Source organism: Motacilla alba, chromosome 3 (genome assembly GCF_015832195.1).
Source record: "Motacilla alba alba isolate MOTALB_02 chromosome 3, Motacilla_alba_V1.0_pri, whole genome shotgun sequence".
Classification (NCBI taxonomy): domain Eukaryota; kingdom Metazoa; phylum Chordata; class Aves; order Passeriformes; family Motacillidae; genus Motacilla; species Motacilla alba.
The window spans coordinates 4,966,229-4,981,447 of record NC_052018.1 but is presented as its reverse complement, the minus strand read 5'-3'; the positions used below and the strand labels follow the sequence as shown (position 1 = coordinate 4,981,447).

General features: G+C 42.5%; 1 protein-coding gene across 4 annotated transcripts in view; it reads left to right on the top strand.

Annotated features, from left to right (window-relative positions):
- The window catches only part of TFAP2D (transcription factor AP-2 delta), a 53,310-nt gene that overhangs the window by 25,715 nt on the left and 12,376 nt on the right, over positions 1 to 15,219 (top strand). For all 4 annotated transcript variants that reach the window (XM_038133910.1, XM_038133912.1, XM_038133909.1 and 1 more), the window contains 2 exons: positions 1,481 to 1,622; positions 7,987 to 8,100. In XM_038133910.1, the coding sequence (XP_037989838.1) occupies positions 1,481 to 1,622; positions 7,987 to 8,100 (256 nt within the window). The remainder of the gene's footprint in view (positions 1 to 1,480; positions 1,623 to 7,986; positions 8,101 to 15,219) is intronic.

Below are 15,219 nucleotides of genomic sequence, written 5' to 3'. Positions count from 1 at the left end.
TAAACCTTTTATTATGTTACTCAGAACAGCTGTGGAATTTCCATAACTGGAAACATTCAAGACTAGGCTAGGAAAAGCCTTGAATAACCTCATCTAAGGCAATGCTGTCAGCAGAAGGTGATTTTCTGAGTTTTGGTCTAGACTTTCCATAATTGCTCTGATTCCCTTTTGTGTTCCACTCTAGTATAGGATGATACATGCTTCAAGTGCTAGTTTGTCTCCATTGACTTGAAAGTATTAAGTCAGTCATCAATATTGACATTTAAATGATGAATTCCACTGCAGATATTCTCAAAGCGAGGAGTTGCATGTCCTGTATCCCTCCTGACAGCTTCAGCCTTTTGAACTTCAAAGAGCCATAGTCCAATGCCACTTCTCCTGACGGCAATCAAACACACAACTCTGAAAAAAAAACAAAAAAAAAGGAAAGCGAAAAACCCACAACCCCTGAACTCCAAAACTATTCTGGAGCACACCTCTGTTAGTCATTCATGCAGATGTGCTTCAACATATGCTTCTGGTAGCTGACCTATTTCTTCTTTCTGCAATGAGATGAGAGCAAGTGTCATCTGGAAATGCCTATTTCCCACCAGGCAAAGACTAACTTAGGCACAGCTGTTTGCAATCCAGGCAGCTGCTTTTGATCAGATAAATCCCACACTGAGGTTGTCAGAGTCACAGTGTGCAGGTCAGGGTAAACCCTAAAATTAAATTTTGGATTCTCTAAGCTAGTGAAGACGGTCCTGTCCTTCCAGAGGCATTTGGCAGCCAGCATAGAGTTGGATTCTTGTGTTCGGTCTTTGCAGTGAGGTAGAGAGGTGCTCAGTGCAACTGCCATCTTCATCATCTTCCCTTATTCTTTTGCCTGGCCAGTTTTGTTTGCAATCCTTCTGGAAACAAGATTATTTATTGAGTTGTCCCTTGGGGTTTGCTCTTCTCTGGTGTGGGGCACTTGTACTGTTGGCTTAACCTCGAAGCAAATGTACTGGAATGTGTGTTATCCCCATGGGTTTTTCCTGGGGTAGAGGGCTCTTCTTCCATTAGACACAGGCACTGAGGCACCAAAGGCTGACTCAGTTCTTCAAAGTTGTTTATTCCTACTTTCTGCTCTTTTTCATACCTTGAATATCGTTGATGAACAGGGCTTGCAAAATTGGGCAGCTGCCCAATACTCACTGGTGGCAAGACAGGGCCAAGTGTCTTGGCCAGTATTTTCTGCTGAGAGGGACATCCTTCCATCTGATGAGAGGAATATCCCTCCTATCTTCTGCCTGGCACCAACTGATGGCTAAACATCAACAGGCCAATTGAGCTGAAATGTGTAACTGACTTGAGAATGAATGTCTACAGAGGTGACTTGCTAATGTTTGGGGGCTTTTTTAAAAGAGAGTAATAAACTCTGTAACAATGATAGCAACAATATAATGATGATGGTAATAATAACCCTAAGAAATGACTGACCCATTTTGTTTGACCGCAGGGGAAGCACTACATTTGGCCAGAGATTTCGGCTACACCTGTGAAACAGAGTTCCCTGCCAAGGCAGTAGGAGAGCACATTGCCAGACAGCACATGGAACAGAAAGAGCAGACAGCGAGGAAAAAGATGATCCTAGCGACGAAGTAAGGAGGGAGGGGAAGCGAAAAAAGAAATCGGTCTGTCACTTCTCCATGTTGGATCTGTGGGCTTGGAGAGGGAGGAGTGGGAGTATGGAGCTGGGATTGTGGTGGCTGCTATCACAACAGTGTTCACTGGCTGCGGGTGAGTGAGATCCTCCTCGGAGATGCTGAAAGAGGGACCTTATTTACTGCAGTGGGGTTTTAGTGGCTGTGCTCTCATTGCCTGTGGTTATGGGGGCACGGACATCTTCCCAGATGCTTTGGTTTGGATGACAACAGATGATATTATTACATGGTAAGATCTATGGGACAGAAGCTGGCTTTGTCTCCTGTTTGTGTGTGAGCAGGAGATCTGAGCCTTTGCTGAAGTACTGGTTACTGTTGGATAATTAACATTAGTCTGCTGAGGGAGAGCTGGTTTGCAGAAGGACAGATACTCTCTGGATGCAGACTGCAAGAGCTCCCCTGAAGTCAAAGGCACTGGAACAATGTACAACAGCAGGGGAGCTTTGCTAAAGACATTAAAGACACAAAGAGGCATCAGACTTCACTCTAAACAAGCCACTCGTCTCCCTGGAGCAGTAACATCATGTTAGGATAACATTTCATCTAGGTTAATTAGCCTTGATGAGGGAAGAATTAGCCTTCGTGAGCCATGGGAAACAGGAATAAATAGTCTGTGTGGAGTAGGGCAGACCTGCCCTAGGTGTGTGGTCTGACTGTGTGGGGTAACCTTGAACACATTCACAGTCTTGCTGTGCTCACTGCAGTTTCATATTTGAGGCTGAAGTAGAGCTGAGACCACAAATCTGAGCTCTCAAATCATCCCCTCCATGCTGGAAGTGTTTGAAAACCCTTCCAGGCTGTGATATATCCAACAAGGAGGAATTTCCCTGTACTAGGGGAAAGGGCTGACCAGCAACAGGATTGACCTGTGTATCCCAACGTCCTTCTGCTTTGGCAAGATTCCTGGTCTTAGTGCCCCTCTTGTATCCAGAGCACTTCGCCCTGACAGTGACCCAGAGATGAGATGCACTCAAATATCTCATGCTTGTGAATCCCATGAATATAGTCTGTGGTCCTTCCCTGGGGTGATAAAAGCATCACCATGTGGATCAGTGGGAATTTTCTGGTTGTGAAGGTGATGAGAGACCTCATATACCATGTTCTTAAGTCCCCTGTACATTAAAAGGAATAATGTAAGTGGAATATTATCTTGCTCTTACCTCTATCCACATTTAAGGGCTCCAGGGGTTTCAGACACATGAGAATAAACCAGCTGGCCAGAAGAAATTCCTCTCTGCAAGTTGTGTCTCCCCATTGCTGTGTAGCCCACTAACATCCTGCCTCCCAGCTGAGGATTTATCCCATCGATGTAACACAATTCAACCAAAATGATGCAAATCTTCCCCATTTTTCCCTGGCTCTAGTGAGAAATCACAAAGCCATGGGTTGTAATAATTGGTGGGTCACTTTTATGTCCTGTCCCCAAAGGCTGTGCCACTCAGGGCCATATAAGAGTCTCACTACCCTTTCTCACCACCCCATATCCACTTTCTCAGCCTCCTTCACTACTGAGATGAGGTATCATGGGCATGCACTCTAAGCACCATGAACTTCAGGCTTGTAGGCTGTTATCCAGCACATGTTAGGAACAAAATTACTTTTCTCCCCATCCTATCAGTTAAAAGCACCAGCAAATTGCTCAGAGGGGTCTGTCAATAACAGAAAGGCCACATCCTACTGCAGTCAGGGCGGGGAACAGGGACAGATGGGTCAATGTGTGTGTTACTACTGCCCTCTCCTGCCTGCAAGGAGAACAGGGATTCCCAGTCCTGCCCGGGTGTTCAGGAGACACGGATCCATGACATCACAACATCAGCACTGCATTTCCCAGCCAAGCTTCCACGTGTGTGATTCAAAGAGCTCTAGACAATCATCAGGACTTTCCACTGCTCACCAGCCAGACCGAAGCTCTAGGCTGGCAATTTCTGCAATTCCACAGCTTCCCTGACTCGTGGGCTTGTGAGTGCTGACACCAGAAAAAGCAAGGCATTATTATGCTGCTACCAAAACCAAAACAGAAAACCCAGGGTGGTAAGATCACTCAAGCTTTGTCTGTGGAAAGAGCTGGAGTGCTGCTGCCTTTGTGTGTTGCTGCTGCCCACTGTGGGACAGAGCCAGAAGCCCACAGAAGTGCTCACGTGTATGGTCCTGAAGAAAAATAAGGGGAAAGAAAGTTATTTCCACAATCCTTAGAATATAGGTGATGAGGAAAAGCAAGGGGAAAGGGTAAAATGATTTCCACAGTTTTCCATATCTAGGTATATTTCCATTATGGATTTAGACATCCAAATTCATTGGCTCAATTCAGCTGCCCAAACACATGCACCCACTGCCATTTGAGTTGAACTGGGTTATCCAGTTTGGCCATGAGCTGCTGCTCCAGGGGCACACAGTTCTCTTTTTGTTACTGTGTTGTGTTTGCCAGTGGCTATGGATGTCTTGGGTATTACAAACCTACATGTGGGTAATGAAACAGAGCCTTAAATGTCCACAATGATGAAGGCTCCAGTGTCCAGTAGGAGTTCCCAGGCCTCCTTGACATCAAGGGCATTCAGACCTTGTAATCAAGCAATCCACCCACCCTGAGTGGAAGCAGTTCAGCTGCCATGCACAGAACTGTGGCCCACAGGCCCGTGAAGGATAAAAACTGCTGCTTTAGATGCCAACAGCCAACACATGGAGGCCACTGAGCTTAAGTGACTTTTCTTTGCCCTGCTCAGTCCTACCTGATCTGAGGCCATGCTGATAGAATTACAGAGAACAAAATCAGGACTGCCCTCCATCATGGAACAAATCAAATTTATTTTGTTAAACTGCTTTGTCTTCCAAAGCTACCTCATGGAAATGGTCTCTCCCATTTGCAAACTCAGGACTTGCCTGGGACAGCACAAATTGATGCAACAGGATGGTGCCATGGTCTGTTCTAACAGTTTTATGGACTAGACAATGAAGAATGGGAGTTCTACTTAATAATTGTCATGGGAAGAAGAGAAGATTGGGCTGTGTAGCCACTGTTCACTGCTGAACACAAGTGTCAGCAATGGCAGGATGGGAGTGAAACAGGCTGAAATAGCTGAGAGAGTCAGAAAAGAATAAGCAATGAGACAAACCAATCTTCTACTATTATCTTTCCACTCACCCCTTTTGACCGAGCAGATGATTGGGCAAGTAGATGGTTTTCTGAACGGACCAAAATGCTCTAAAAAAAGACTGAATTGTCACAATTCTGGCCAAAGGGTATTGATATTGGCCTGCCAACCCTAGAAATGTAAAAACAATCTCAGGATACTCATTCAATTCACACAGAAATAGAAAAAGAAAATAGTGGGACCTGGTTTTATAGGGTCTTTAAACATGGGTCAGTTTTCCTTGCAGAGGCATGAGAGAGCCTGAGAGGTTTTACAGCAGGGGACAGAACCTGACCAATTTGCATCTTGGACAGTTGCACCACTGCTGAAGGCTGTGTCAACTATTCCAGTTGCTGGAGAGGCACAGCACCCCACAGGAAACATCCCAGTGTTTCACAGCATAAGGTCTTCCTTATGATCAGAGGGACAGATACACCCACATTTACACAGACCAAACCAGAATACTGTGAGTAATAATTTTATTGTGGAGTTGATTACAGCAAGCACAGACTACTCAGCATCTGGCTCATGACACTTCTCTGATATCTGGTCCTTGGATATCTGGCAACTCTGCCACACTTGGAATAAATCAGATAATTGGGGTCACTCTTGCCCCACTCTTGTACTCAACACCAGGTGTTTGCTTTGGCCAATGGTAGGGATCATGGCCTGCATGGGCTCTTGTTTTGACCCTGTACAGAATTTTTTTCTTCTTCTGGTCCTATAGCGGATCATCAGAACGTGTATCACAAATCATTAGATGTTTGCTATGCAGGAGTGACCAGGACTATTTTTATTAATCTGTGTCCCCCTAGGACAGCACAGCCATCTTCCTTTGCTTGCTCAAAATCACAGTCCAACTCAGCAAAAAACTGCCAAACCCTCTCCCTGTCACTACCCCAGGTGATATTTTACTGGTAGTGGAGTCTCTGAGACACCACTTTGCCTAGAAATCCCCTTGAAAAAAAAAAGTAGGTTACTGCCTTTTGCAGGTTCTCATGTATAATAAAAAAGTTTTTTTCTTTTCTTTCAATCTGCCAACATTCAGTAAAGACTTTTGACACGTGAAGATAGAAGGGAACTTAATTGCACACTTGGTTCTGACACTTTCCTTTGTTAAAATAAAAGAACTTTTAAGATGAACTTTTTCAACAGGTAGAAAGTAGAGGTTGGAGGAAGGAGAGAAGAGCAGTGCTGACAGGGCCGACTGGGGATAGTGGATTGTTTAGAAGCCAAAATGACTGACTGTTTTCAGTTGTTGAAAGGAACTGTTTTTCCTCTAAGGACCTGATTCATTAAAACTGTATGCTGCATTTACATACATTTCTGCTGAATACCTCTCTTTGCCTGAAAGGCTGGGGTGATGCTGTCTTTTCAAGCAGTCGGTGTCTAGGTCCATGCAGATGACAAGCATTTAGAGAAATCAGGCTTGGATGGGGTCCAGCAGCACAGCAGGAAATTGGTTTCTGCATCTCTTCTCAGTCAAGAGACAGCCATCCAAGATCTCTGTTCCCAGCTTGTATTACTGTCATAAAGTGAAGGGTAAAACCAGCTTAGCACAGTTTTCTTGCTTATAACTCAGCCATGAAGGACCTTGTAAAGACCAACAAGCTGAGTTTACCCACTTTTTCAATTATACCCATGTCCCAAAAGACAGGAGTTACAAGGTGATAATGAAGAACCCAAACTTTATCTAGGACCAGGTGTGCAATGAGTCTCCTAAAAGGGATCATGGAGCAACAGAGATGCTCTGTAGTATTAGAAACTGCCCCTAGGCACAGTGGTTGCATCTATGCTGCCAAAGAAAACCACACACTCTCTGAGTCATCCAATTGCACTTGTCCAAGTTACTAAAATGTTAGAATGGCTCACTGAATTCTCCCAAATATCTTTTGGACAAGTCCTGGGAGACAGCCTACAGCAGGGTTTATTCTCAGGAAGCCCCAGGATTTAGGAGACCAGAGGAGCATAACTGTATGGATGTAATCAGATGGTGACAAATGGTCTGCAGGTGTGACAGTGACCCTTGTCACTCGACGCTTCACTGGGTGGCACTGTCACCAGGCTACATGTAGTCACTGTGACCAGTACCAGGTTAATCCAACAAAGAACAGGGTCCAGCTGCGTGTCCTGATCATCTGGAAGTGATCATGCCCTCCTGATCCCCCATTAGTGCTTTTATTTCCAGTACAGGCAATGGAGAACTCCATGCTGATTTGGACAGGTACCCTTTCCTTTTTTCAATTAACTGAATCATAAACCAAGTGAAAGTAAGTGACGTCTGTTCATTCATGGTCCAGACAATGATCTTTTGAGTACATGAGCTAAATGGAACTGATTTGGTTTCTTTTTTTTAAAGTTTGTTGGTAGAATATTCTTCGTCTAGTTTACAAAAAACAAGGCAACAGCACAAAAGCAAAGGGCCTTATTGCTGGGTCTTTCCTATTGCTAGGTCCTATATAGGGGAATTCCAAGGAATAAACTAAGCCCCCACGTGCTGAGGCATCCCAAGAAGCCTCAGGGAAGACTGAGTGGGAGAGGGAAAAAAGTGAGACCATCCATCCTTTACATAGAAGATGGGCTACAATGCTGGTGGGAGACCAGAGCAGACAGACCCTGAATTCTCACTACAAGGAGTCCTTCCTTCACAACCCCTTTGTCCTAAGTGTTGAGAATCAAGAAAGCAAGTCCAAAATATCCAGGACTTCAACTTGCAGAAAAAGCAGTGCCCACAATGTACACAAGCTCATGTACAAGTATTGGTGTATTTACACAAGCTAAATAAAAGAGTAATTTACACATTTCAGGCATAATCTAACGTTATTTCACCATTTTCTTTAACCATAAGGCTTGCTGCCAATGTAGGTGAGCTAAGCCAGACTTAATACTGCCAAACTGGGTCCTATTCAGGGGAAAAATCACATTTTAAAATGTTAGCATTAATATGGTTCCACAGGGAAAATATTTCTATTCAAGAGATTCTGTATGCTGTTGGTTCTCAGAATTTGGGGCAGGTAAACCAGAGATGGATTTGTCTTTAATTTCTGTAACAACAATTCTGCCAAGCAATTCTGTTATGAATGAGATCATAGGACAAGGGGGGAGTGTTTTGGGAATCAGCTTTATGGGAAAGATTACACCTGTTTCATTGAAGGATTTCCATTTTCTTTTAGACAAATATGTAAAGAATTCCAAGACCTTCTAAGTCAAGACAGATCACCCCTCGGATCCTCCAGACCGACTCCAATATTAGACCTCGACATCCAGAGACATTTAACACATTTCAGGTATGATTTTGAAAGAGAAAACTAAAAATCCATGCTTTTGATTTAGAACGCATATGATGTTTTAATGGTATTTGTTCCCTTACCTAAAAGACATGCAAATAATTAATTAACATCCACAATCCCTCCTGGCTGTGCCTATTAAAAATGCAAGTTTGCACAGCAATGTAGTTCAAGTTTGCTGCATTCAACCTGCTTCTAGGACCACAATCTGAGTTTGAATAAGATATTTTCTGCATCTACTGGTCAAGTCTCCCCATCTGGCCAGAAAGTTGTCTTACTTTAAATATGAGCTAAATCATAGCTTACAAGTGGATGGTCCAGAAGCATAGAAACTCAAGTTCTGAACCAATGTAAATTAAATAGAAATAATAGGAAGAAGAGGTTGCGGCCTTTCCAATTAAATAAATAGTTCCAGAAGCTCCTCTAAGCTACTGAGATTATTTGACAATGTCTTACCATTTTATTAACTCTTTGGCTTCCAAAGCAGGCTGGCCTTAAAGTACATTACCTACTAAAACAATTTTACTGCACTAATTTCCAAACAACACACTGGAAAAATCTGGGAGAATGAAAGCTGACTCACACTAAAATGCCAGACTGATGATATATTTAGACTCAATTCTTGAACAATATTTAATGTACTGGATTAAACATGCTTAGAAGCTGTTTTGAAGACAAAGACCCATGGTACGTGCATGCCAAGTCCAAACTTCATTAGAATTTTATCCTAATTATGTATAAAAGTGTATAGATGTTTTGAGGTCACCAAGATTTATTAGCTCAGGAATTGCTGTGCAATTTCACCTTTTTGCTTCAGGCAATGTGTCAGATACAGTCAGGAGTGATGGGGGATCTTCCAGAGGGCCACTTTGAAATAGTGGGGTCATCTAAGATATCTATCAAAGATAAGTTGGATGAAACATCCTGGAGGTGCTCTTGTCTTTGCTCAGGCCACAGAGGGGAATACATGACTTACTGAGGCTACTGATAGTTAATTTTTTCCATCCACTAGCTAAAAATGAAAAAAACATGTGAAGAACTGTCTCAGAGAGCTGTTTACAAACCAAAATATTAAGCAAGTTTCATAGCACTATAAAGGCTTAGAACTGTGCTGTATATTCTTTAGCACAACCAGCTGAGCCACTCTTCTTTCACTGGTTGGACAGACAACCTCCATGCCCCAGTGCCCCAACATCTGTTAGTTACTAACATTCTGATGGGTGCTGTGATAACTGATGTTTAGTCTCTCAGACTTTGAGGGGAATCCCAAAAACACCCACCATCCTGCTTCTTCCGCACACCTGTTGAGATGTGGAGAGGCAAGGGTAATTCCCCATCCACAAATGCACGCATTCCTGACATTCCTGTTTATTCTTACGACCATCTGTGTGCATCCCACCTGTGTAAGAGCACACCAGGACCACCTCACTCCGTTCTCAAACAGTGCTGTGCACGTGCACACACAGAGCACCCAAGTGTGTGTATATTTTCCATAAAACACACTACAAACCACCCAACTACATGCACACATCAAGAGAAGCATCCTTGTTTATGCAGAATGCTCATAGAGGGATTTTAGTGAGCTACATAAGCTTGTGGAAAAAGAGATAATTCCCTATTGCATACGCACAGAGAAAATGTGATACGAGGTGTCTAATCCCCAAGGATTCCTGTGTTTAGAGTAGAAATAGCAGTCAGGATAAAATGCTGAAGGCTTCAGCTACAAAACTGTCAACTGGTACAGCACCCATCCTTCCTTCTCTGATGCACGTCAGTAGTTGGAGGGCAAAGCTCTGGATCAGTCAGCACTTTCTTTCATGTCTGCTGCAGAGCTCAAGTGTTGGACTGAAGATGGGCACTTGGAGGAGCACAGACCTTGATCCTACACAGGGTTTTCCCTGCCTTTAAGTCAGATTCTTCTCTGATTGTGCTCAGGGAGTGATGAGGGCTGCCAGACCCAGAGGTGGAGCTGAGACCATATTTCTTTTGCAGCTAGTGTAGAGATGCTGGGGTCAGATCACCTTCTGGACTTCTGACTCTGCTCAGATGCCTGTAGGAGCCTCCACTGCTGCCAGCTGTACATCTTCTGCCACAGTGTCCAGGAATCTCACCTGTACAGCTCAAGAATTAAACTGAATTAAACAGGTCTAACATAGATGTCTACATCAGTGTAACTAGAATTTCTCTCTAAACTCCAGTGGCTGAACAGTCTAGTCTAGATCACCAGAATGGGTGATTAGCCAGCTAGTACACACTAGACACACTGTGGACAGCTAAACTTAATGTAGGCAAAAAAACCCTAAATATTATTCCCATCCCCTAAATCCTTCAGTCTTCACAGTCAGATCACCTCAACTCCTACTACCACTACTTGTTTTCTTGAGATTAAATATAACAGAATCATAGAATGGTTTGGGTGGAAGGGACATTAAATCTCATCTTGTTCCAAACCCCTGCCTTGGGGAAACTAGAGAGTCTTCAATGTCCCTTCCAACCCAAACCACTCCATGATTCTATGATCCGATGATATCTTCAGAAATCTGAAGAGAATTTTTATGGCCATAAAAAAAAAATCAGAGGAATCACACAAATGTCTATTATTAAAAAATTTCTAAGATATTGAAGAACTTTCTGAAGAGCTGTAACATCAGATACCTATAGTGGAATTGGATCCAGCCTCTACGATATTGGGGTGAAAGGGAGTTTTCTTTAGGAATAAATTTCCCTACAGCTGTTCAGTGTAGAGTTGGGTGCTCTGCTTTCTCGTGATGTTACCTGTTCTATGTTAATAATTAAGACCAGGGTTCACATCCTGGCACAGGTTAGATAATAGGAGTTTTTTCTCCATTTCCTCTGTTTTAAATCTTCAAGTTGACACTTCTCTCTGAAATTTTTCCACTGAGTCTTAGTTCATCAAGATCTGCAAATGTGTCCAACCTGACTACAGGATAGTCCCTGTGAAGGGATCAGAAGTGTTGGGTTTGCTCAAACTCCAATTTCACACAAAGCACAAAATGGGAAATCTTCAAAGGAGCTGCCAGTGAGCCTGAGAACTGCTGGATCTTGCACAACCTTATGCAAAAAATCAGAGACTGTTGCACACCTCTGGTGCACCCTGTTTGTGCAGCTGCTGTCTGAGATGTTCATCTGTCCTGAATTCAAAATGCTCCATAAGGAATGATGTTCCAATATTATTCGATCATGAACAGACAACTCAGACCTTTAAATTTATAGCAGCAAATATTGTGCATTACCTGAGCCAGGCTCACTTTATGTTTTTTTCATTCAGTTTAGAGGACCCTACTGCAGAGAAGTTACATTGGTAACATCACTTATCAGTAGGCTGGTGAAGTTATACTGATAACCTCAAATAGCTTCAAATGTATTGGTACTAGCAGATAAAAGTAGTGCCAGAGAACAGGGGTCAGAGAACAGCTGAGCTACTCTTCATCAGAAGAATTTCTGGGGTTTTTTTTCTGCCTGGTCTGACTAGCACTAACCCAAACTATTCCTGGGCACAGTGGTACATATATATCACCAATACAAGTGTAAGTTTAGAAATCTGGAAGCACCAGCCCTTATTTTAGGCCAGTAAGGTGCTGCCCGTGTTATAAATTTAGATTTAGGGAAGTCCTGCCTTGCCAGGGCTGGATCCCAAATCTCTCAGGCTAAGTGTTGGGGTAGCTCAGATTACAAAAGTCTGCATTCAGGAAGAGGTGATAGGTTGTAGGGCTGCTCAACCTGTCCTTCAGCTCTTCTTTGAGCTGGAAAGATTGGAAGAGACCTTAAAGACCACCTTGTTCCAAACTCTCTGCCATGGTCAGTGACACTTGCACCAGACCAGGCTGCTCAAAGCCCTGCTCAACCTGGTCTTGCACACCTTGAACACAAATAGTCCTGTGGGTTGTACCTGGCCTGAAAGTCACCACTTGAGCTACCCCACCCCCAGTTTCAGAGGAAAAATTAAAAATCATGAAGCCACAGAGCAAACAAAAAAACCCTGGAAAATCCATTTCCATTACTAAGTGCTGAGACTTTTTGTCCAGACACAAGAGCTCTTTATTGTCCTCTAAAGGCTGATCTGCGCAAAGCATTTTTGGGTTTACTACCAAAGACAGCAAAGTCAGCATATCAGTACTAGAAAAGAACCTGAAATTTTCTATAGCTTTAATGAGAGGAACCTGTTTTTCTCACCCTTTGCTTTCAAAGTGGAGAGACCATAAGGATCATCAGGAGAGTAAAAAGGGAGAAGAGCAAGAGCAAAAGAAAGAGAAGAGAAAATGAAAGAGAATAGGAAAATACTTACATAAAACTTAGTTTCTTTTAAAATACTTATAATATTTATAATACTTAAAAAACTTTTTTACTTTTAAGTATTTACTTATAAGTATTTTATAATACTTAATTATAAAATACTTATAATATTTATAATACTTACATTATTTATAATACTTATAATTTTATAATACTTATAAATTACTTATAATTCGAGGGTTTTTCCCCAGAATCCCACAGAATCATGTGAGGCTTTTGTGTACATGTGCATGCACCTGAGTATGGAAGAGGGAAAAGCTGGGGAGTTAATTTCTCATGAAACTTAATCCAGTTTCAAATCCTACAGATGTCAGTACAGCTGAGGCTTCATCTCTATTTTTTTCAGGACCTTTCAGGTAATATAAATCTTTCTTTAGCATTGTGAGATTGTAACATTTAGAGATAGCAAAAGGATAGATGCAAGCAAAACATATGTAAAGCACTGGGAATAATTCGCTTTAGAAAAGCTCAGAAACAGTGAACCAGGGCAATCATGACCTTCAGCAGGTGAAGACAAGTCTGCCTGGAGACACAAGAGCTCTGACATACACACTCAGAGATTTTATGGCACAGGTAGTTGTGAGGGGAGATGGTGAAGTCTTGGATAATCCCCAACAACATAATTCTGCCTCCAAATCAGCAGAGCTGAATGATGACATTGCAATAACCAGGTTCTTCTGCGGGATCTGGAACAATGTTAACCAACACAACCATCAAACCCCATCCTTTTCCTGTTAGGGCTGTACAGGTAGATCTGAGGCATGTCAGTATGGGAAATATCCATAATTCCATATCACTCATCTCTGTGGTATTTTTGCACTCCCCACATGTTTAGTGCATCCAGCCCTCTCCAGAGCAGAGAACCAGACCAGATGAACCAATTCTTCTCTGTTGTAGAGATTCCTTCTGTGAAGAAGGGAAGTGTTTCTGTCACATTTCAAAGAAGGAATGAAGACAGACAGAAATTAAGACACCTCAAAAGATGCACAAAAATTGATCTAATGAACTGTGTGCCTTTAGACATGGACACTGGATCACAAATGTCTGTGATGTTTGGATGCTTCTGTGGTTTTTTGAATGAATTTGGCCAAGACCACCTCTTTCTGTCCCAAACAATTCCCAGGCACTGCTCAGCCTGGCCTCAGTTGGAAGCTTAGCTATGGCTTAGCTATGGCCATGACTTTCAGGTAAAAATGCTTGATTGATAGAGATGGAGCCAGGCTGTGCCAGATCACTCATGACATGGCCTGAGGAATCTCTGTATCCTCACTTTGCTAAGGCAGCTAAAGGTGAACCAACAGCATTCCTCAGCTTCAGTTTAAGAACCTCAGAGTGATTCACCTGTCTGGGGAATGGGGAGACCTAGGGGCATTTTAAGTAAGAAGAGACATCCTGTTTCACATGCATCTGACACATAGATCAGCATTTAGGATATCCCTCCAATTGGACCAAATATGCAAATCAATAAGACAGTAATTTTAAAAAAGAGATATATTTTAGATAATATTTTTCTCCTGTTGAGTGGAGAGAGGGCATACATTCTTCTCTCTTCCATTTCACTGTCACATCTGAGATTCAGTCAGGAACCTGGAAGTTAAACTGATATGTCTTAATGTCTTTTTCTTCTTAACCTGCCCGTACATCAAAATAGGTTTTTTGCTTGGTTTGGGGGTTTATTTTATTTTATTTTATTTTTAGCAGAAATTTTCTCTTGATTTCCCAGAATCTTGTGTAAACTAGAGGTAGCAGAAAACCCATCAAAAATAACCCACATTCTGTGCTACAATACCAAAGCCATATCACACAAACCTTTCAAACAGAAGACTATCTGAGATTATACTCACAAGGTCTGTGTCTGTGTCTTGGTTTATATCTACAGACTCCATGGCCTCATCAAACACCCTCCTGGCCTCACTTTCTTCACTTGTAAAATTGGGTATAGATACATCTTCTACATTTGCTTTCGGGACGCTCGTGTCTCTTCAAATCTGTAGTGTTTGGAAATTTCAGATATCCTACTAATTCCATCCATCATATAGGGAAAGGAGATTATCCACTGATTACTGCAGTTGTATTTGATCCTTTAACTTCAAGGCTACATTTCATCAAGATGCAAAATCACACCCAGATCTTCTATTTCATATATAATGACAGCAAAACAGCAAAGGGAAAACTACTTTCTTGTACATGACATTCCTTTCACTGCAGAAACCTTATGAAAACAGACACACAAAAAGTAATAAGTTCAGAATACTAAAGTTAGGTAATGAAAGCAATCAGCATCCTCGTGGATTATTCTGTGTTCTGTCAAGCCATCCAGCTGATATGAAACACCCTTCCTGTGAAACTGTTGGAGACAAGAGTTTTGTCGCTTAGCTGCTCGCTGAGCCTGGAGCTGTCAGCCTCCTGCCAGAGCCTGGCATCACGCTGACGAGGTGACACGAAAAGTGACAGACAAGAAACCAGAATCTCAGACTTTGGGAGCGGTGAGAAAGTAACATCTTTCTTTCCAAAGGGGAAAATGGAGCACTGAAATAGGTTTTGAAGCTCAACGTGTTCTTTAAACTGTAACAAGAAGCCAAGCCCAAAGACTTACTTGTGGGTTGTCTTCAAAGATGTGCTCACCCCCTTTTATACATTGTTCTCTCTTTTTTTTTACACTTCTTTGCTTATGAGGTAGAGAAGCTTCTGTCATAATTCCAGTGATCTCAGTTCACAGCAGCAGCCTCCTGTTAGGATGCAGGGACTGGAAGAAGCCTGGTGCACAATGAAGTTTATGGTGAAACACCTCTGGTGCCCTCTAGA